The sequence below is a fragment of the Lampetra fluviatilis genome, chromosome 14, assembly GCF_964198595.1.
Source record: "Lampetra fluviatilis chromosome 14, kcLamFluv1.1, whole genome shotgun sequence".
NCBI lineage: Eukaryota > Metazoa > Chordata > Hyperoartia > Petromyzontiformes > Petromyzontidae > Lampetra > Lampetra fluviatilis.
This window is the reverse complement of record NC_136288.1, coordinates 11,896,678-11,918,920: the sequence shown is the minus strand read 5'-3', so window position 1 is coordinate 11,918,920 and position 22,243 is coordinate 11,896,678. Positions and strand designations below refer to the sequence as shown.

Genomic DNA, 22,243 nt, shown 5'->3' with positions numbered 1-22,243 from the left:
TCTGGTGGGGATGCAGTGTGGGCAACTCCCACCTCTTACAAGACAATGCAGCCAGCCAGCGTGGAAGAGCAGACCCAGAAAAATTGTCCTGGAGAAGCGGAGCTTTCCGGAGCTCTCTCCGGCTGCGGGGGTATAGGCCCTTCCGCCAGCGGTGGCTTGCGCACGCCGTTGCGGTGCTGCGCCTCTGTACCTTTTGCCCACACGTATGTACGCCGAACTTCTTATCGCAGCGTACATCGTCGAGCTCGCTGACATGCCGTTGCGTGCCCCCTGCGCGCCCCCCCCCCTCTTTGTATGACGCCGACAGAGGAATGACGCCGGCCGAGGCTGAGCTTCACTTCCTGGAAAATGCCAAGAAGCTGTCCATGTACGGGGTGGACCTGCACCATGCCAAGGTGACACCCCAACCCCACCCGCACCCGCACTCGGGCACAATGCCACGCGACTCGGATGATTCGCACGGCGAACTTAAACGTGCGACGCCCTCCGATCGCCCGGAGGACGCTGTCCGCTGTCGGGCGTCGCGGTCGCGAGATGTTCACTTACCTGGCCTGGTATATACAGGAGGTCGTCGCGGGTGTGATTCCGACCCTGACGCCCGCTTCGTATTTGGAGTTTGCGTTGTTTCTCTCTCCCCGTGGTCGTGTGGATTTTTCTCCGGGTCCTCCGTTTTTTTCCTCCACTTTTAGAAACGTCATGCGTTTAGAATATTTTGGCTGCTGTAAATGTCCACGTGATGATGAGCCACTTTTGTTGAGCTGTTGTTTGTGGCCTGGTCGCTTCTGAAAAGAGCTACATAGCTCAGTGGGCCTTACCTGCTAAAATAACAACATCTTCTTAGCAACAACAGTTTATTAGTTTTAGTTAACACTCCTCTGTACATATGTATATTGAAGTTCTTTCGCACCCTACGTAGAAAACCCGTGCTAATCGGAGGTGCTAGCAAAGTTACTGTTACCATGACCTTGGCTCATTGATTCCTCCACCCGCGTCCGTCCAGTGCCCATCGAGCTGCATAGGCTTCCGGTCGCCTGACGAATACGTTACAGTAAAACCTTGGATTGCGAGCATAATTAGTTCCGGAAACGTGTTTGTAATCCAAAGCACTCGAATATCAGTTGTGATCACGTGACGCTCGGCAGACAAAGTGTATACACGTACTACTCGTATTGCAAGACCTCGCTCGTTTATCAAATTAATATTTATTTTAAAAATTTGCTCGTCTTGCGAAACACTCGCAGACCAAGTTACTCGCAATCCAAGGCTTTGCTGTATTAGGTTGCGCCCGTTGCACGCAAAGCGCTTGCCACAAATGAACCACAAATCAAGATTGAACCACAATTCCTCGCTGATCTCGTTAAGGAGCATAAACCATCATCACGCGAACTCCGGTCGTCATTTTCGCAGCAGCAGCTTTTGGCTGGCCATCGGACAAAGACGGTCACCGCCTCGCGTGCTTTCAGATGCGCTCCTGTGGCCGTCTGGAATGCTCTCCCTTCCGATATTAGGAAGCCACTGCAGCTATGCACTTTTAAATAATCTAGATTGAAAACTAATTTATTTCGGACTGCTTTTTGTGTGTAGTTCGTTGTCCTTCCCCTGCACCTCCGATTAGCACGGTTGGCGATGTAAGGTGCGAAAGAAGTTCAACATACATATTGAAGGATTCGGTCAACTAGACTGGCTGCTTGGTTCCATTCCTACCGTGTTCAATGACCATACTGCAGGTCACAGAAACGCACTCACTCGCTCGCTCACTCATCCACACTCTCAACCACTACACCATAAATGATACTGTTTATTGCTGTGCGGCTTGGTATTTTAGACCTTTGGGCCCGTCTTCAGCAACTGTATAAAACACACACGCAAAGATCCCCCGTATAGCCTTAACATACTGTTGAGGCAAGTGCTGGTAGTGAACACCTATGAAGGCCGGGCACGGCTCACGAGGGGGTGGGCGGCCAACACCACGCCCGGCCGCCTTTGGTTCCCCAGTGGGGATGTTTTTACACACCGCACCAGGTACTCATTTGAGGCTGAGTCGACCTAGGGGAGGCTCGGGACCAATTCCGATAATCCTCACTGGTGTTGATCATGAGCGGGAATCGAACTCGGGTTCCTAGTGCAGCGCGGTTACTGCACCACTGCTCTCCACTTAAAAATTAACAAAACATGCGCGCACACACGCGCGCACACACACACGCGCACACGCACACACACGCGCACACACACACACACGCGCACACACGCGCACACGCACACACACGCGCGTTTCGACTTTCCCTCTTGTCGTTGCTCTTTCAAAAATTCTCACAACCTTGCTCAATGCAATAAAAAATATTCATGATTACCTAGTACAGCTGCAGTTTGTCACGCGGTATGTTTGGCCACTTGGCCTTTTGGGTGCTGAGCTCAGCGACCATGATTAAAATAAAATAATAATTCGGTGAGACTTCGAGCGGACAGTTACTGCTCTGTGAACTTTCCTCTCTCTGACGTTACCTTGTTTAAAGTCCCAAATTAATCTGCGTTGACGTAATCTTCCCGGTTGTAACATGTGTGTGTGTGTTCCTGCATCTAGCATACCATTTTACCGGTCACCCAAAAAGAACATTACATCAAACCCACGGTTAAAGAGACCACATATGCTCAGGGGAGAGGGGGGATATGACATGGGATTATGTCAAGCAGACTTGAACGTGAATGTTAAACGTTAAATGGAATGTACGTATGTATCTTCTTGGTTCTTTCGGTAAAGTCACGTAGAAGGGAAATAATAAAATAATAAAACATATTAAAATAATCATCACGACGTTTCGGCCACAACGCAAGCAGCCGTCCTCAGGTGAAGACCAGGTCTGTCGGGGAGACAGCGTCTGAATGAAACACCACCAGGCTTGGAGCGTATATTTAAGCTGGGTTGGAGGGGGAAGAGCGCCTTGACAAAATAATTTGCATATCACGTGTGTATGTTGAACTCCTTTCGCACCGTAAGTAGCCAACCGTGATAATCGCAGGTGCAGGGGGAAAGACAACAGAAGGACCGCAGTGAGGATGGAGTAACAATACGATCTGATGTTGTCTATCGTGCATTCAACCCTAGCAGCTCTCGTCCCCCGTGTAAAGAGGAAAAGCTGCTACGGTCCATTGCTTAATTGTCGCAACATTTGCATTGCATGCAGCCACCCCCCTCCAACTGTTGCAGACCGTTTGTATATCAAATGACTTTACTCAAAACATTCCAAAGGGACGCTGAAGCTGAACCTTCAGCAGGAGGAGCACATCCCCTCCAGCCCCCCCCCCTCGCCCCCTAAGCGCTACAGTGCCGGTTAGATGCGAGCGTTCACGTAGGATTCGAGCACGTGCACAAGTAGAGAATTTCACGAGTGGCGTGGGTGTGGGGGGGGGGGGCGTTTGTGATTGGCAGGTGAAGAGAGTGGCAGGTAAAAGGTTCCTACGGATTCGAGAGGAGAGAGACGACGTGGTGATAGGAGTGCAAACGAAGCTACAACCGTTACGTTAAATGTAAAAATTAACTAAAGATTTTTTCCATAATCCAGGTTTTTTTGGGTTGGATCGCATAAATAAAAAATCTGTCGTTAAATACATCTACCCCTCTATCACATCTACCGCTCTATTTAAGGAATGAAATAGGAGGATTTCTCCACAAATCTGTCTGTCGCCTGATGAAGCTAGTTGTAATTACTGGTGAAAAGTCGTACTCAGATTGTAAACGTTGTGGCTTTGCTCTCCAACACACCGGTGTGCTGCACTAGTAACGCATTGACATGTTCTGTTTACGTGACAAACTTTACTAATTGGCTGTGTCGGGTAGTGGTGGGTTGATTTACACATTTATATATGCGATCTAACCCAAAAAAACCTCCATTATGGATGATATTGGTTGGGAAAGACTACGTGTTAAACTAAAAATTTTTGTTAGCAGGAAACAACGTGGCCACAAATGATAGCTGAACGAAGTGGCTTATCGTGTGGAAATGTATTGCAGCCAAATACTTAAAATGCACGATTCTAAATGTGTACGGAAAAAGCGGAGGACCCAAAGAAAAATCCACGGGGAGAGAGACACGCAAACTCCAAATACACAGCAGGCGTCGGGGTCAAGCTCGAACGCCACGACCTTCTGTATACCAGGCGACGTAGTTAACATCTCACCACTGTGGCGCCCACATGTAGATTTTCATAGACAATGTTACGATTCATGATAGATTCGCGGGTTAGTCCACGCAAACGACCCGACCGAAGCTGTGTCATTATGAACCCTCCACCAAACGGCCACGGCCGGTGAGACTTAATCGTAAGAGACAGTTGGCTGCAGGCGGGTGGCGTTCCATCGCACAGGTGGTGGTGTTTATCATCTGACATGTGCACAGAAGGGAATTTATTGACTTTGTTCGTAGCCATTCAGGAAATCGCAATGCACTATCGAGCCAAACTTATTGTGTGTGCTGTCAATTGTCGGTGGACTGCAGATTGTTTTTTTTTTTGGGTAGGCCGTTATTGGGTAATAACCTGTGCAGTTTATTTGTGTTCAAGTTATTTATAAATAATTTTTGATATTTGGTGTAATTTAAAAAAAAATTGCTTGGAAATTGCACCGTGATGGAGTTTCTTCGAACGGTCCGTTTCATTCAAGCCCACGGAACGCCTTGTTTGCTTATAATTCTGTTCAAGTGCCTTTTCTTACCGTCTTGCACGTCCCCTTTCACCGTGCCCCCCCCACCCCCCAGCTAACCCCACCTCCCACCCCTCACCACCACCTCTCACGCTCCACCACCAACCTCCCTCTGAAGCACCGGCATCACAAGTTGACATTTGAGGGCCCGAGCCCCACACTTGGCATGAAAAAACAAAATGGAAGTTACGAATGAATTGGGTTGGCCCAGTGCCCAGGATCGAGTCGGCTCTCTGCACTGGTCCTGCCAGTCTGTGAAGGGGGGGTAGTTTTCCATTACTTAGATTGCACAGGGAAAAGCAAATGGCAGGGGGGGAGGTGGTGGCAGGGTTGTCGCATTGGCAACACTTGTGCCATTTGTTTAGAACTGCTTTTTTTGTGTTTAGTTTTGTTGTCCTTTCGCCCTCCCGCCCGCACCTCCAATTAACGTGGCTGGCTACGTGCGGTTGCGAAATAAGTTCAACATACATACGAGAAGGATATGGGTTAGATTCCCGACTCGGGCGCTTTTCTGCGTGGCGTTTTTCTCTTTCCGCTTGGGTTTCCTCTAAGTTCTCCGTTTTCCACCCATAGCGAAAACTAAAACAACATAAAATGTAATAGCTGGTGGCAAAAAAAAATCCCAAATCTGAAAAAAACGACCTGAAAATTACTCAATTGGGATTACACACTGCAGCAACATCCCCACCCCCTCGTTATGAGGGCTTGGCAGGACCCTCCCGTAACTCAGTGATGCTTTCCTGAGTTAATGAGCACAACACCTTTCCTTTGAAATGGGGGATTAATAATGGAGGAAGGAATGGAAGAAAGGCGCAAACCAACGCCGTCGTCATTTCATCGATCTTCCAATTCCACCGACGCACGGAGCCGCGAGACGTCAACTTGTTCTCGACGACGCCCACGTGCGTCCGTGTCGCTGCCTCAGATTGACACGCGCCGCCCTCCCACTGGATGTCTTCAGCGGCGGCGGTGGCAGCAGCCCGCGTCACTGAGGCTGTGCGGTCTCCGCGTCGCCCACATTGCCCGTCTGAGCAATTTCCCCGCAAAGCCCCCTGCCACATCTCTCTCCCCCACTGCGTGCGGTCCTCTCGGCTAGCCGACTGAATATTGACATGCCGCCCAGCCAATCCTTAACGTCAGTGTTCTCCGTGGCGTACCGCTGTGCTGTGATGGAATGCCGCATGCTCGATTGTAAGGGTGCTCGAATTTTATTTCGGACCTGCTTCTCACGAATCCATGCTGCCGGGGCGTAACAGGCAGCACGTGATACTTGCAATCGTGAAATTGAGTTTGGGGTAGCGGTCTTCGGTGAATGTCGAGCAATGGCAGTCTTGTGCGGAGTGTGGCTCTGAGTACAAGCGTGCGTGCATGTGTGTGTGTGCGCGAGTGTGGGGAGTGGGGAGCGGTAGTGTAGCGGTTAGCGCGCTGCGCTATGAACCTAGCGGCCCGGGTTCGATTCCCGCTCACGGCCAACACCAGTGACGATTATCTGAACCGGTCCTAGGCCTTCCCTAGGTCGACTCAGCCTGAAATGAGTACCTGGTGTGGTGTGTAAACATCGCCACTGGGGAGAGGCGGTCGGGCGTGGTGCTGGCCACCCACCCCCTCGTGTTCCGTTCCAGCCTTCATAGGTGCTTGCTAACAGCACTTGCCCCTACAGTCTGTTAAGGCTATACGGGGGATCTTTGTCTTTATCTTTGTGGGAAGTGAGAAAATGGCATACTACACGGATGCAATATTCTCTCTCCGTCTGCTACAGCAGAGGTGTTAGGGATTCAAATGGACCTACATCTCTGTTTTGTTGACCTGGTCAAGGGCGATGATGCCATCAGTGGGCCAGGCCTCTGGGTTGGTTTTCATGCTTTTGGAGTCCCTGGCTTTACGCCCACAATCATTTAAAGACCGCAATGATGCTGGGCAGGCCCAGGTAAAGTTGCGTGGCCGGGAGTCAGAGCCATTCCCCGTTTTACGTTGTGGTGCGACAAGGATGTCCTCTGGTTCCCACATTATTTAACATCATCTTCGACCACTTCGTTAGAGAAACCTTCCATGGCTGTACCAATGGAATTTCTATCTGGTAAAAATACAATTGGAGGCTGGTCGATGCTCAGGTACGGGCAAGGGATGGCTCCCTACTGGTCAACCATGTTATGTACGCCAATGATCTGGTGGTTGCTGCTCACTCTAAGAAGGAGTTGGAGGTTCTGCTGCTGAACCTGGAGGATGCCACTAGGAGGGTGGGGCCTTACCATCAGCCGAACCAAAGCTAAGCACCTGCCTGGGTATTTTTTTTAATTATCCAATACTCCATTTGTGGTGAGAGTGGAGCAGTTTTCCGTACCTGGGTCATGTGCTTTATGACCTCAATATCCTTAAATAGCCACCTCGCGAACGGCGCTTGCCCCAACGGTCCGTTAAAGGCTATATGGGGGGGATCTTTGCCTTGTGTGTTGGTCTCAGGACTCTGAGGGTGTGGACATCATGCTGGGCGTATGCGCAAACGGGCTGCTCATCTACCGAGACCGTCTGCGCATCAACCGCTTCGCATGGCCCAAGATTCTGAAGATCTCTTACAAGCGCAGCAACTTCTACATCAAGATTCGTCCCGGGGAGGTGAGTAGGAGGCATGGTAGCGGTGGGGGGTGGGGGAGGTGCCTGTTAAGTTGCCCTCGATCGGTCTCCGGCTGTTTTGTTTCATTTGCGGACGAGCTGTGAAGTGCCCTCCTTTTGTAGCGCGCGTTGCTCACACCGCATGCTGCTTTGCTACTTCTCTGCCTTTCCCCCCGCTCTTCTTCTCTGTGATAAAGGTGGGGGGAGGGGGTGGCAGCTCGTTTGAGAATTTCGGAATATTTACATGGGAAGAATTCAATGAGCGATGAAGCTGATATTTTTACAGATGTCCAGTAGAGGGGGGTCAGAACGTTACAACAAAAAAATTGCAAAAACACGACAGGAGTGAAAAGTATAGGAAAGGTAAACAAATCGCTTAAAATATTTATACAAATAAAACAACAAATTTTGATCTTGCCAGGTAAAGCCCACTGAGCTATTGGCTTCTTCGTTTTTTTTTTTTGCCCCGAGTTAGTTGGTGTCCTCTGCAGGGAGTACCGTTACAATCTGCATGGCCGCTGAGACGTGGTTGGTGTCTTTGTTGTTGTTTGAAGATACTTCTCGTCATCTTTTGTTGCTTTTTTACAAAAATGCGATCGAAGAACAAAAGTTGGACGACGGTGTCAAAAGTTTAGTCAGCAGTTGATACAAAAACTGCAAAAAACTTTAAGTTAGCCGCCATTGGAAAACAAAATTGACAAATGTTTCAAGATTGATAAACAACAAGCCCAAGGACTGGCTGTGTTTTATGTAAAAAAAACCCCCTCTAAATTTACAGCATGCACATGAATAATGAGGTTGAAGTTAACACTCATTCGGCTCTGACAAGTGTCTAATTAATGTGAATCTGTTGCTCTTTTTAAATTTTAATTGACTGCCTCACTCTTTGCATCTGCAGCAACACTAAGAGGCGTCATTTACACACTAGCATCTGCTCGATTTCTCCTCGCGTGTGCACATCGGAGCTTTTAAAGTGTTTCGTTTTCAAGGCTCTGAGCTCTTTCATTAGATTTCAGATAAAACTACGCGTCTGCCCCGAACATCGGTGCTCGCAAACCCCAATTGCCGGGTACGGGTAGGGTACGGGTATCGGGTACCCGATTGCGACCTCTGGGATGAAGCCATGTTGCAGGCGCGGGTGGGTTGATGCTAGGAACTTGAATTGTGAGAAGAGACAAGACGTTGGGAAATGAGTGACAAACGGTTACTCACCAGTGACTCACGATCTACCCGTACCCGTACCCGGCCGCACCAGGGTCGCAAACGGCTACCCGGCTACCCGTACTCGGCCGGGTACGGGTAGCCGGGTATCGGGTACCCGGTTGCGACCTCTGGGGAGGGGTGCTGCCGGATTGGAAACCGCGAACCCTCTGCACAACGAGCGGCGCCCCCCCCCCCCCCGCCCCCCCCAGTCAAGTTTGCATGTGTTTTTTGTTTCGTGATCAGTTTGAACAGTTCGAGAGCACCATCGGCTTCAAACTGCCCAACCACCGTGCGGCCAAGCGGCTGTGGAAAGTTTGCGTGGAGCATCACACCTTCTTCAGGTATGGCGGGGCAACGTGGTCCGGTCGCGTCGGGAGGCGGTGACAGAGTGAGGAGGAATGAAGGGGTTATCATCGCCACCATCATCATCATCACCAATATCATCGCCATCAACATCACCAACATCATCTTCATCAACGGCAACATCAACAAAAAAAAAGACGAAGACAAAGATCATCCGTACAGCCTGAACAGACTGTTGGGGCCAGTGCTGTTAGCGAGCACCTATGAAGGCTGGCACAGCACACGAGGGGGTAGGTGGCCAACACCACACGAGGTCGCCTTTGTCTCTCTCGTGGTGATGTTTGGACATTGCAACGAGGTTCTCATTTGAGGCTGAGTCGACCTAGAGGAGGCTCAGGACCGGTTCAGATAATCGTCTCACTAGTGTTGACCGTGAGCGGTAATCGAACTTGGGTGGCCGGGTTCGTAGCGCAGAGCGCTAACCGCTGCACTACCACTCCCCACACCACCACCATCACCAACATCCCGCACCTCCGATTGGCACGGTTGGCTACGTACGGTGCGAAAGACGCTCAACACACACACACGTAATGTGCGCAAGCAATTAAAACGGCGACGGTATCCGGGCCGCGTGACCCGAGTTTTTTTTTTCCTCGCGTCTCCAAACGCCCGTTGTAGGTAAGAACAGCGTCCTGGTGTTGATGAACATCAGTGACGGGCGACCCAATACGGCGGGATATATTTTTTTTGCGGTTTGACCGAGGTTACAGTTTTCGCAGTAGCGAGGGAAGTCGGCGCGTTGAATCCCGCTGCGGTTTTTATCCACGGCACGAGACCGCCGTGTGACGCTCGCTCGCTCGCTCGCTCGCCCGCTCACCCCGTCGTTCCTTCCGCCCGCTCACTCCCGGCCACGCCAGGCTGGTGTCCCCCGAGCCGGCTCCCAAGGGGCGATTCCTGACGCTGGGCTCCAAGTTCCGCTACTCGGGGCGGACCCAGGCGCAGACGCGGCAGGCGAGCACCCTGATCGACCGGCCGGCGCCCAGCTTCACCCGCTCCTCCAGCAAGCGCTACACGCTCTCCCGCTCACTCGACGGGGGTGTGGTCACACGCACGCACATCACACGCAGGCTCACGCATGGCAGAGGTCGCAACCGGGTACCCGATACCCGTACCCTACCCGATACCCGGCTACCCGTACCCGGCCGGGTACAGGTACGGGTACCCGTTTGCGACCCTGGTGCGGCCGGGTACGGGTACGGGTAAGGAATCAAAACCCGTTTGCGACCTCTGACGCATGGAGACAAAGATCCTCCAAAGTCGCCTCCAACGGACCGTTGGGGCGAGTGCCATTGGCGAATACCGGCACGGCACGCAAGAGGGTGGGGGTTTGCCAGCACCACGCCCGGGGGCCACCTTTGTCTCCCCCCGTGGCGATGTTTACACATCGCACCACGTGCTCATTTGAGGCTTAGTTGACCTTGGGGAGGCCCAGGACCGGTTCTGATAATGGTGTTGGCCGTGAGCGGGAATCGAACTCTGTTCACGGGGTTTGTAGCGCAAGCATGCGAATCACTACACTTCCGCTCAACACATTCATGCCAACACATGCACACATGCACACATACGCACACATATGCACACATACGCACACATACGCACACATACGCACACATACGCACACATACGCACACATACGCACACATACGCACACATACGCACACATACGCACACATACGCACACATACGCACACATACGCACACATACGCACACATACGCACACATACGCACACATACGCACACATACGCACACATACGCACACACACGCACACACACGCACACACGCGCACACACGCACACACACGCACACACACGCACACACACGCACACACACGCACACACACGCACACACACGCACACATACGCACACACGCACACACGCACACATACGCACACATACGCACACATACGCACACATACGCACACATACGCACACATACGCACACATACGCACACACGCGCACACACGCGCTCTCATGCTCGCATGCTCATGTTAGTTACGTGTGAGTTTTTTAGTCGGGTGAGAACTCAAGAGACCAGGTTCCGTCTCTCATTTGCACGTGAGACCTGGGACGTAATCTTCTCGTAGGGGGTGTTGATTGCTGCTCTGTAAACCCAGTCGAGTAATGATGCGGGTAATTTTCGAGTTTGCCAAATCTGGATCGTGACTCCCGGCACAAAATGGCCTCGAGCTTGCAAATAACATCGGAGGATCTTTAATCCGCACCTCCGATTAGCACGGTTGGTTACGTATGGTGCGAAAGAAGCTCAACATACATAAATGTCTACTCTAAAGCAGACGGCGCGTAGTAATATTATGGTCACTGCACACGTGGTCACAATGAGGGGCGTAGCCAGGTTACATCAACAGGGCTCCAGCCACAATTGGGAAGTTGGGACATCCTCCAAGCAAATTATTTCCAGGTGATTATCGGTTAGATTACAAATAGGGTTTAGCTGCCATGGGAATGACTTGCGATGCAGAGCTCACTGGTTTGATGTGATCTTTGATCTCCCAGCACGGCACGACAGTTGAAACAAAAGAAAAAGTGTCTTCAATCTCTGATCCTGGCCGTTGTATCCCGTCGTGCTATCCGCGTGCCTCGTCTGAACACTTCTGTTTCCAGAGCACTCTCAAACATTTAATTAATCACGCCTTTGAAGCCGCACTTGAATTATTTTATTTTGGCAGAAATCTGCAATTAGAAATCAATGCGGTGGTCTTAATGAGATGGGAGTTATTTTTTTCTTCCTCTTCTGCCCTCCCCCGTTATCTCCTGGTCACGGCTCTCATCAGCGCCGATTGGGAGCAGCCAAGAGGGCCTGTCGCTGGTCAGTGCTCCCGAGACGGCGCCGGCCCCGGACTCGCCCGCCTACTCTGTGTCCACTACGGCGTCCTCCACGCAGCAGCAGCAGCAACAGCAGCAGCAGCAGCAGCAGGGCCATCACGATGCTGGCAGCCCCACGGCCAACGACAAGACGGCCGGCCAGCACGAAAAAAACGTGGCCTCCGATAAACACTCCGCCATCACCACCACCACTGTCATCACCGCCGCTACGGCCGCCACCGCCGCCACCGCCGCCACCACCACTTTCATGCAAAAGGAAAAGGCGACCGTGAGCAGCTCGGTGGTCGTCACGGAGACGGTGGTCAGCGAGAGCACGTTCACTGCCAGAGAGGAGAGGAAGCACGAGTCGGAGATGAGGGAGGAGGACGGCCCGGTCCCCGGACACGAGAAGGTGACGAGGGATTGTGACCCCCCCCCGCCTCCCCTCCCCCGCCTCCTCTGCGCCCCCCCTCTCCCCGCCAGCTGTTCCATTTCTCCCGCTAATGAGATCATTCCAGGTGCTTGGGGAGCGAGGAGTTGAGACATTGCACCAGCGTTGGTTCCTCGGCTGTCCGGTTTTAAGTCGCGGCGAAGTTTGGTGCTTAAGTACCGAGGACGTAATGCTAAGGCTGCAAAGTGTTGCTCTCTAGTTTGCGTGCTTATTTGTTTATGCGTATTTGTTTACTTATTCATTAGACAACATTTTTCTGCAAATGCATTGTTGATTATTGCTGTTGCAGTTGTTATGCATTGCCTTTGTTTAAACGATAATCCGATTTTGCCGAATATTATTTGCCGTGCCACTTTACGGTTATTTGATTTCAAGCATCGATATATTTTTTTACCTCATTCTTTGCTCGCCTACCCACCCTCTCCCTCCCCCCCCTCCACTCCCCACAGCAGAGTCCTGCACCTAGCAGGGTAGAAGGTGACACCATGTATATCAGACATAGCAATCTAATGTTAGAGGTTGGTATGCAGAGCCTGTGATGGGCCTGACCTCACATAACCAATCCCCACGTCACTCAGGAGCAAAACGCAGGAGCCGAATAGATGGGTCGCACCACTCCCCCCGGCGTGTTCCCAGTGACCTCGATCCAAGCCGCCATTCCAATCGGATCTGTTTTACGTTGTTCCAGCGAGAGGGACATTTTTTTTGTGTGATAAGTCGTAAAACGTCTTCTTATAATACTTACTGCAAGTTTTGTTTATTAAAAAAAAGCAAGCCACCATGTGATCAAGAGCACTGTGATGTAATTGGCTGGGCTCGTCATTAACATCGGGTACCGCATTCTCGTCCGCACGTGTATTTCACTTGCATCTGATATATCTTATTAACAAAACCCATTCTTTCCAGGAAGACCAATTTTTTCACATTTACAGCTTGTAAATGTTATTTATATAATAGATGGGTAACAAAAATTAAAATCACTCCGCTGAAACCCACCGAAAATCGCAAGCCGATTCTGGAACATAAAATCCAACGCTACATAAGCTACTGTGCAGCACAACAGTAACCTGGCGTTTCATTTAATTTCCGTGCAGCGTGGATATTCAGCTTAACAAATCAGCATTGCTTTGCACGCTCTTAAATTTTTGAACTTGTTTGATTGGAAATTTTGTAAAAAAAAAAAAATTCAGATTAAAATTGTCTTCCAAGTTTTTAAATGCGGTCGTTTTTTGTGAAATGTTGTCAGAAAGCACAAAGTGCAGCGTAGCTCGCTCATCAGCGCGGCGTTTGCAACGGCACGAGGTTGCAACGCATTCCCCGTGGTTTGCTCCTTCGGGTGACGATGGCTATAAATTTCCCACCACATTTGCACGAGTGAACAAATGATCTTGATGCCAACAAAATAATTGTCTCTCAGCCTACCGCTGTTAAATCGCTCGTTGTTGTCGCACTTCTCGGGAACGTTCGCTTCACGATCGCCGTGACTTACGAAACATTTTGACGGATTTTTTTTTTGTTCGGATGAGCAAATTTAATTTGTTTTCCTCTGATCAATATAAATTTCAATAATTTTACTTTTCTCCTCCTAAACATGAACTTTAGCAATGCATTTGATTCTGATCATGTCATTGATAATGAACAACTATTTAATTATCGTCCTCAAAACTGATTTACAATGCTTTAAGATGATTTTTAATTTATATCTCTGCTACCATCGTACCCTAGTTTAATGGCTCAAATGTTTCAATAGTTGTTTCATTCAGTATAAACAACACACATTCTAAAGTTTGCACATGATGTAAGAGGCTGCCATTACGGTTGAGGAGTCCTGATTAAGAATTAGAAGAGATTCAGGACATGAGCTTGAATAACCGGGAAGAATCAGAGCAGTTGAATTCCGTGAAACACATTCCCACAAAGAGTGAGTTCCTTCGTCCTAATTATAGCAGCAACAACAACAACCAAGTTAGTCTCTTTTGGCACTGCCTGCACGTTCCACGCGCCTGGGTACAGGGCCAAGCTCACAATCCCCATTAAACAGCCAAGATTCATCATTCTGGCGAATTGCCTCATCATCAGTACAGGAGACTTTGGCACGTGTTCATCAAAAAATTGGACAGAGAATTGAGCGTTCGTCAAGGTGTGAATTTGGCTCTCGTCAATTGAGCAGAATCCGCCTAATGAAGGCGTCCCATGATGTTCACGGACGGTCCATAACACCGGACAACCCAGCATCATTTGTCTAATGGACTCACGCCATGCTGATGAGAGCCCGAGGGATCAAGGCTTGCACAACGCTTGCCGTGTAGCTTTGTTAAGTATTTCTGGGTTGTACCGTGCTCAGTTTGGGACGATGTCCGGCGTTTCGCTCCGTGTGGCCGGAAGAATCTCGAGGAACTTCCTGAACTGCGGAAGCTTCTGGCACGTGGAGCAAAACGTCGGATGTCGTGCCAAATAACATGCATGATAACTCAAAAATACTCTGTAGCGCTACGCAGCACAACCACGAACACCTACGCAGCCATGCAGGGTTTGCCTTGCCGAAACAAAGCACCGAGGGAAAACATTTGCCGAACAGTTCCCATCAATCAGCCGACTGAACTTTTAGATTATTATTTTGGCTACGGAACAACAGAACGAGAGGCCTTTCCCCGTTCCGCCTACTTATCATATTCTTATTTAATATTTTGAGAGCGTCTTGGCTCAAGGCGCTTTACAGAGTTTAAAAAGTGGTAAAAAAAATAGAGCGGTTAAAAATGGCAGGGGCAGTTGCAAGGGGCGAGGAATAAGTGTCCATAGCGGAGGACACGTGGGGGTCACGTAAGGGCAGGGGAGGGACAGGAAAGAGTGGAGGGGGGAGGAGAGAGAATAGGAAGGGAATGGGCAATAGAGAAAAGGTGAGGTTTTGAGAAAGGAACTAAAGGGGGGTTTAAGGAGGGGGGGGGGGGACTGCTCAATATACAGGGGAAGTTGATTCCAGTGGAGGGGGGTGCAGAGAGGGAGGAGCCGGTGTTGCATCGTGCGCTGTCGCGCCAACAGGGCCTGGACAAGTCGCAGGAGGAGGTGGTGAAGCACCTGGCGACCATCAGCGAGCTGAAGCGCAGCTTCCTCGAGTCGTCGCCCGAGCCGTCCCCTCCCGCCTGGGACCACCGCCTGGCCGCGGCGTCCTCGCCCTCCCGCTCCGCCGCGGACAAGGAGGCCGATGACAAGCCACCCGCAGCAGACGGCGCCAGGGTACGACCGCCTGAGTGACTGGCCGGCTGACCGACCGGCTGACCGGCTGAGTGACCGACCGGCTGAGTGACCGACCGGCTGACCGACCGACTGGCTGAGTGTCCGACCGGCTGACCGACCAACCGACCGGTTGAGTGACCGACCGGCTGACCGACCGGCTGACCGACCGGCTGAGTGACCGACCGGCTGAGTGACCGACCGGCTGAGTGACCGACCGGCTGAGTGACCGACCGGCTGAGTGACCGACCGGCTGAGTGACCGACCGGCCGACCGACCGACTGACTGACCACTCGGCCCCGTGTCTAATGCCGTGAGGAGTCTTTTTAATTGTCCGGCTGCGTGACCGACCGGCTGATAGACCGACTGACTGACCGACCGACTGACTGACCGCTCGGCCCTGTGTCTAATGCCGTGAGGAGTCTTTTTAATTGTCCGGCTGCGTGACCGACCGGCTGACTGACCGACCGACTGACTGACCGATCGGCCCTGTGTCTAATGCCATGAGGAGTCTTTTTAATTGCGCGGCGGTGGAAGCGGTGGCGGCGACGGGGGCTACGCGCTGCGTGCATGTAACAAATCCAAAGATCCCCTGTGTAGCCTTTTAAGACTGCTGGCGCAAGTGCTGTTAAGCGAGCACGGGACACGGCACACGAGAGAATGGGTGGCCAGCACCATGCCTGGCCGCCTTTGTTTCCCCGGTGGTGATGTTTACACACTGCACTGGGTACTCGTTTGAGGCTGAGTTGACCTAGGAGAGGCCTAGCATCATTTCAGATAAGTTTGACCATGATCGGAAAGTGAACTTGGGTCACCGGGTTAATATTGCAAGTGCTCTAACCACTGCGCTGCACTGCGTACGTGTATGCACACACGTACACACACAGGGCTTTGTTTCGGCCTGAACAGTCCACATCGCACTTGCCGGGATTATGTTGGCGAGTCCATTCATCTGCTTTTTCAAATGTTTATGAACATCTTCATTCGTGGGATTATAGGAATATATATTTGTACGAGAATAAATTATTATTATGGCTAGGCGGACCTTGTACTCGAGTGGGAGGCACCTTACACCGATAGTCCCGACTCCAAGGCTGAAGAATTCTGGAAAATATCGAGTGTGAAATAAATTCCTGTGTGGATAGGAGTGTTAGAGCAGGGATGGTGTAACGGTCGGCACCGCTGGACTTGCAGCACACTGGGTGTCACGGTGGCAAGATTTTCACGAGCTCACCTGGTATACAGGAGGTCGTGGGTTCGATCCCGACCCTGAAGCCTGCTGCTGTATATTTTTGGAGTTTGCGTGTTCTCGCCGTGGTCACGTGGATTTTTCTCCGGGTCCTCCGGTTTTTCCCTCGACATTCAGAAACACGCGTTTAAAGTATTTGGCTGCTATAAATTTCCACATGATAAGCCACTTCATTGGGCTGTCATTTGTGGCCAGGTCGCTTCTAAAAAAAGAGCTATGTAGCTCAGTGGGCCTTACCTGGTAAAATATAAAAGAGTTGTTCAATCCAGAGGTCGCCAGTAGTTGGATGTTATCTCCTGGCACGTCCGTTTAAATAATTACCACCACCCCCCTCTCTCTCTCTCTGTCCACCCATGAGTATAACTGGGTACAAGACGGTCAATTGTTAGGTTGCATGTGGGCGTGGAATAAAGTGTGGGTACTCTCAACTCTTCCACGATGTCTGGCCAGCAATGAAGACTCGGCCAAATGCCTTCGATCGGTGCTCTCTCTCTCTCTATCTCTAATGGAGGCCCTTCCACCGGCCACGGTACGAGCAAGCAGTTGCAGGGCTGCACCTTCACCGTCTATTAATGCAGCATATTGTGTGATGGGCCATGCACTGCTGATGAGAGCCAGAGAGGTCAAAACTTTTACACCATTGGAACCTCATTTGCCAGTAAAAAAATATGATAATTGGTTTTTTATACCCTTCTATCTGGCAACAAAACTGACACCTTTTTTTTTTTTACAAGGAGTCATATTTACATACACCACAATACCTGCAGTCATAATGCAAACAAAAAACATAACTCTGATAATGTGCACTGTCCTTGAAGTTGATTGGTCCACACCCGAGACAGCTTTCCTTAGAGCCTAGTCTTACATGGGTTGGACCAGATGACGCCTCACATGGGTTGGACCAGATGACGCCAAAAGGCGCCTTTTGGCGTCATCTGGTCCAACACCATGTGAGACTAGGCTCTAAGGAAAGCTGTCTCGGGTGTGGACCAATCAACTTCAAGGACAGTGCACATTATCAGAGTTATGTTTTTTGTTTGCATTATGACTGCAGGTATTGTGGTCTATGTTAACATGACTCCTTGTAAAAAAAGATGTCAGTTTTGTTGCCAGATAGAAGGGTAAAAAACCAATTATCAGGTCAAAACTTTTTCAGGGTTTGCCTTCCTTAGGTTTTTGTTTTGCGTATTATAATTGTTTTTCCCCGCCTGCTGGTGTTTTTACGAAATATGTTAAGTCCATGTACATAATGCTGTTTCTGCTGCAGAGATGGTTTAAAGGTTTAAATTGGTTTGCATTTTTTTTCATGGAACCTGTTTTCTCGCTCGGACAGACCGATTCGACGTTTTTAGCTGTTTCGCTGTTTTAACAAAAGAGCACACAGATCTGGATGGTTGTGTGATGAGGTGAAACACGAGGCCCAGTTCTGCCTGTCTCAGGCTCTAATAACCTGCTCTTAAACCCTTTGAATCATCTGGCATGCATATGTAAATTCAGTACACTGAATGCATTTTGGACCTGTGCCAGCCGGCCAGCTAGAGACCCACAGACTCACAATGAAACCCATAGGCTTACACAGAGATTCACAGACTCACAGACATACACAGACTCTCACAGAGACTCACAAACTTGCAGAGAACCACATGCTCACAAAGAGACCCATAGGCTTACACAGAGAACCATAGACTCTCACAAAGAGCCACAGACGCGCATAGAACCACATGCTCACAAAGAGACCCATAGGCTCACAAAGAGACCCACAGACTCACAAACATACACAGACTCTCACAGAGACCCACAGATTTGCAGAGAACCACATGCTCACAAAGAGACCCATGGGCTCACAAAGAGATTCACAAAATTTCACAGACATACACAGACTCTCACAGAGACGCACAGACTCGCATAGAAACCAAACGCCATACATTTTAATATATTTGGAGCTTTGGAGTGAACTGATGGTCTCCGGTGTAATTTTTGGGACCAGAGATCACGGACTCTAACCCACCCCAATCCCCACTGGTGACATTGTCTCATTAGCATGCTGCCTGCTCATTTGTGCGGCTCTAAAATACCCCGTTACATTATTCTCGATGTCAACCCCCTTCTAATAGTGGCTTGTCACGTTGAGGCACTAAATACATTTTTGTTGCGATCATTGTCGTCAAGGTGGTGTATGTGCCAGTGTCATGACCGTCTGGAACACTCATCTTGACCATCGGCCATTATCGACCCTTCTAAGCCATATCGTGTTCCTGCCCAAGCCCACTCAACTTCCGTAAACGTCTGAATTGATATCCCTAACCTGCGTGCGTTCTCCAACACGCGCGTTCCTACCTTCCGTCCCTCATTGTAATTCCACGCGTGCATCTGTCCGCGTCTTCTTTGCGCACTTGTCAGTTTCCGCTCGTGTTCAGTTAATTGGTTAATGCCGACACTAACGCTCTGTGTGGTAGTAGTAGCAGCAGTAGCAATGTGGTGGTTTACAACTTGCTCTGCAATCCCCGTGGCCCCAGTTCAATTGATGGCAATAATGCACAAACAGCGGTGGCTCGCAGCCCCCCTACCCACCTCAATATGTTCCATGCCAGCCTTCACAGGCACTCAATGCACAGCTCTACACCATTATTAGCCTGGTAATTCCTCGCAACACAGCTCGGCAGAGGAACACCTAGCCCAGGAGATGCATTTAAAGACGGGGAGAGAGGGGGAAGCAATTACGTAATTTAGTCCTTCTGGGCAAAGCTATGTATGTTGAACTTCTTTTGCACCGTACGTAGCCGACCGTGCTAATCGGTGGTGCGGGGGAAGGTCAACAAACTAAACACAAAAAGCAGTTTCAAAGAAATGAGTTTTCAATTTAGATTTAAAAGTGCATAGCTCCAGTGGCTTCCTAATATCGGAAGGAAGAGCGCTCCAGATGGCCACAGAAGCACATTTGAAAGCACGTGCTGCAGTGACCATCTTTGTTCGATGACGAGTAACTAATTGGCACGTTTGTTTACGTGGCAGACCTTTACGAATATGCTGTATCGGGTGGTGGGAGAGTTAACGACACCTTGACATTTATGCAATCTAACCGGTACTCGCCTTCTTCCGGTGTGGGTCTTTTTTTTATTGTTGCGTCTCTCCGTGCTCCCTGCACCCCCCCCCCCTCCCCATGTCATGCTTTTTACAGAGCATGGCGAGATGCATTTCATCGTGGGCAGCCTAAAGCTTATAATCTGTACTTCAACTCGGACAAAGGGGTTTAAATTCTGTGTATCTGAAACGTGGAAAATTAAGTTCTGTGCTTGGGGGTTTCGGACGTTACATCTGCAATCGCCAGATTAGCGTAATAGGCTTACAAACCTCTTCCATCTCAAATGTTGTGATTTCTTTGCTGCTGCTGCTGCATCATAATATGAAGGCACCTTCCACGGTTTTAATGCTTCCATTGCCTTGTATTCACTCTTCTCTCTTCCTTCATCAGAGTGCTCCGTGTGCGCTCCCCTTCCTCGTTAATGATTCACTGTTCATCTACGTCTTCTCCACGTTTCCTCTCTTCTGTTCTTCCGCATCGTCCGAATCAGAAGTCTGACGCTCCAGAAGATCGCACGGAGGAGACAAAGTTTGTGTTCTCCTTTAAGACTCCCCATTCGAAGGATGACGCTAACAAGGTTATGATTGGCTGCACATATTCGCGACGTACGGTGCTTCTAGACCTTGCAGCGTAACGCACCTTACATATAAGGCCCCCCATCCCCGCACCCCCTCACCCACCCTCCCCAAAAATGATTGACGAATCATTTTTACTTTTGGAGGGGTCACGATTCGACCCAAGAATCTGTTCTCGTGGTGCATAGCAGCGCCTCCAGTGGCAGCATGAGTCGCATGCAGGAATACTTACGCGCGGCATGCACGAACAGAGACGCGCGCACATCACGAGCGTGAGAATTTACATTTTTATTGATTAACCGACATATCGTTTGTATATCCCCGATGTCCCCAAGTGCTTTTGCATGGCTGCCACTCTCCTGCACACCTTCTTGCGCGCTCAGTGTTCAAAATTTGAACCCCAGATCGTTATTTTGCGGCTAGTCCCCGCACATTACATGAAACGAAACGAACACACGCGCACACTCGCGCACGCCCGTTATCGTGTGTCGTTGAAGACGTTTGGCATTTTAACGAGACGGTGGACTTCTCAACTATCTACACCCAGCCTCGACTGGATTCGACCAGAAAAGCAGCTACAAATAGGAAGCATTATTAAAACGTAAAAAAAAATATTTACTTAAATATTAACAAAATGCAACTTTATATTTATCAAAGACAATTGACTACAGCATGGCGAACTACGGTCAAATAATCACCCACATCCCGCACGGCACGGGAGAGGCCGTCATCCAGCAGTGGATTGATGAAAGGGCAGCACGTGTGCACGTACAATGGACCTATATTGACGCATGAATATTTTTTTTTCCCCAAAACGGAGGAAGCTTCACGCCTGCTCTCTCCTCCCCCTCGCTCTCTCGCCGGCTGTGTGTCCTCATCACTCCGTGTCCCTGTGCCTCTTGCGTGTTTGTGTTTTCTTCTTCTCTTCCTCCTCCTCCTCCTCTGTCCCATGATGCCCACCTACCTGCTCGACACAAGCAGGGCTTGGAGGACTGGGTCCTGGTAGAGAATGCTCAGTGTAAAGTGGAAGAGCGGGCGCACGACGATGACGACGGTGACGGCGGCGATGCCCCTCCGGCCCTAGACGCTCTGCGGAGCGCCGCGGCCGAGTTAGCCGCCGCGCTAGACCGCCCGCCGCCTGCGACCCACGCCACGGCGCGCTCGCACGACACGGAGGCCTTCGTCAGCCCGCTCAAGGTCCTGCCACACACGCGCTGCGACGCTCGCTCGCTCCGGCCCGAGTCTTTGTCAACGCGGCAGGGGGCTTCAGGGTGGGGGGAGGCTGCGGCCCCCGGAGACTCGGATTTTAAACTAAATTGAACTATTTTTAAATCCTTTATATTAAGTTCGCGTGCTTGCATGCTTGCTTAGGACCGTGCAAATCTTTCGGTCGTTTTTTAACCCACTTCCCGTGATCCAATCGAGCTGACATTTTCCACACAGACTCGTTGTGCCAGACAATTATTGTTCGTGAAAAAAAATTCCCAAAATTTTACACTTTTTAGGCAAAAAAAAATTATTTTACATATATTCAAATAGAACGCATTCATGGCTTTGGCTGAACGTCAGAGTGTAAGAGCCCAGAGCGTAACCCCTCCACAGGCCGTGGCGGAGTAGCGCAGTTGGTAGCGCCCTCGCTTCCCATGCCAAAGGTCGCGGGATCGATCCCCGCGTCCTCCACAGGCGAATATATTTTTAAATCCTTTATATTAAGTTCGCTGCCACGCATATAAAGGATTTATAGTGAAAAACTTTGTTTTTACGGGTTATACTTATTAAATCATTTATATTAAGTTCGCTTGCTTGCTTAGGACCGTGCAAATCTTTCGGTCGTTTTTTATCCCACTTCCCGTGATCCAATCGAGCTGACATTTTCCACACAGACTCGTTGTGCGTGACAATTAATGTTCATGAAATTTTTTTTCCAAAATTTTACACTTTTTAGGACAAAAATAT

General features: G+C 50.1%; 1 protein-coding gene across 8 annotated transcripts in view; it reads left to right on the top strand.

The window, feature by feature from the left end:
- LOC144935874 (protein 4.1-like) overlaps positions 1-22,243 on the top strand; it is a 123,290-nt gene that overhangs the window by 84,298 nt on the left and 16,749 nt on the right. For 4 of the 8 annotated variants that reach the window (XM_078862717.1, XM_078862719.1, XM_078862716.1 and 1 more), the window contains exons 8-15: positions 308-395; positions 7,157-7,309; positions 8,753-8,850; positions 9,730-9,908; positions 11,669-12,111; positions 15,190-15,384; positions 20,203-20,289; positions 21,269-21,484. In XM_078862717.1, the coding sequence (XP_078718843.1) occupies positions 308-395; positions 7,157-7,309; positions 8,753-8,850; positions 9,730-9,908; positions 11,669-12,111; positions 15,190-15,384; positions 20,203-20,289; positions 21,269-21,484 (1,459 nt within the window). The remainder of the gene's footprint in view (positions 1-307; positions 396-7,156; positions 7,310-8,752; positions 8,851-9,729; positions 9,909-11,668; positions 12,112-15,189; positions 15,385-20,202; positions 20,290-21,268; positions 21,485-22,243) is intronic. The other 4 variants (XM_078862721.1, XM_078862720.1, XM_078862715.1 and 1 more) reach the window with 3 other exon arrangements.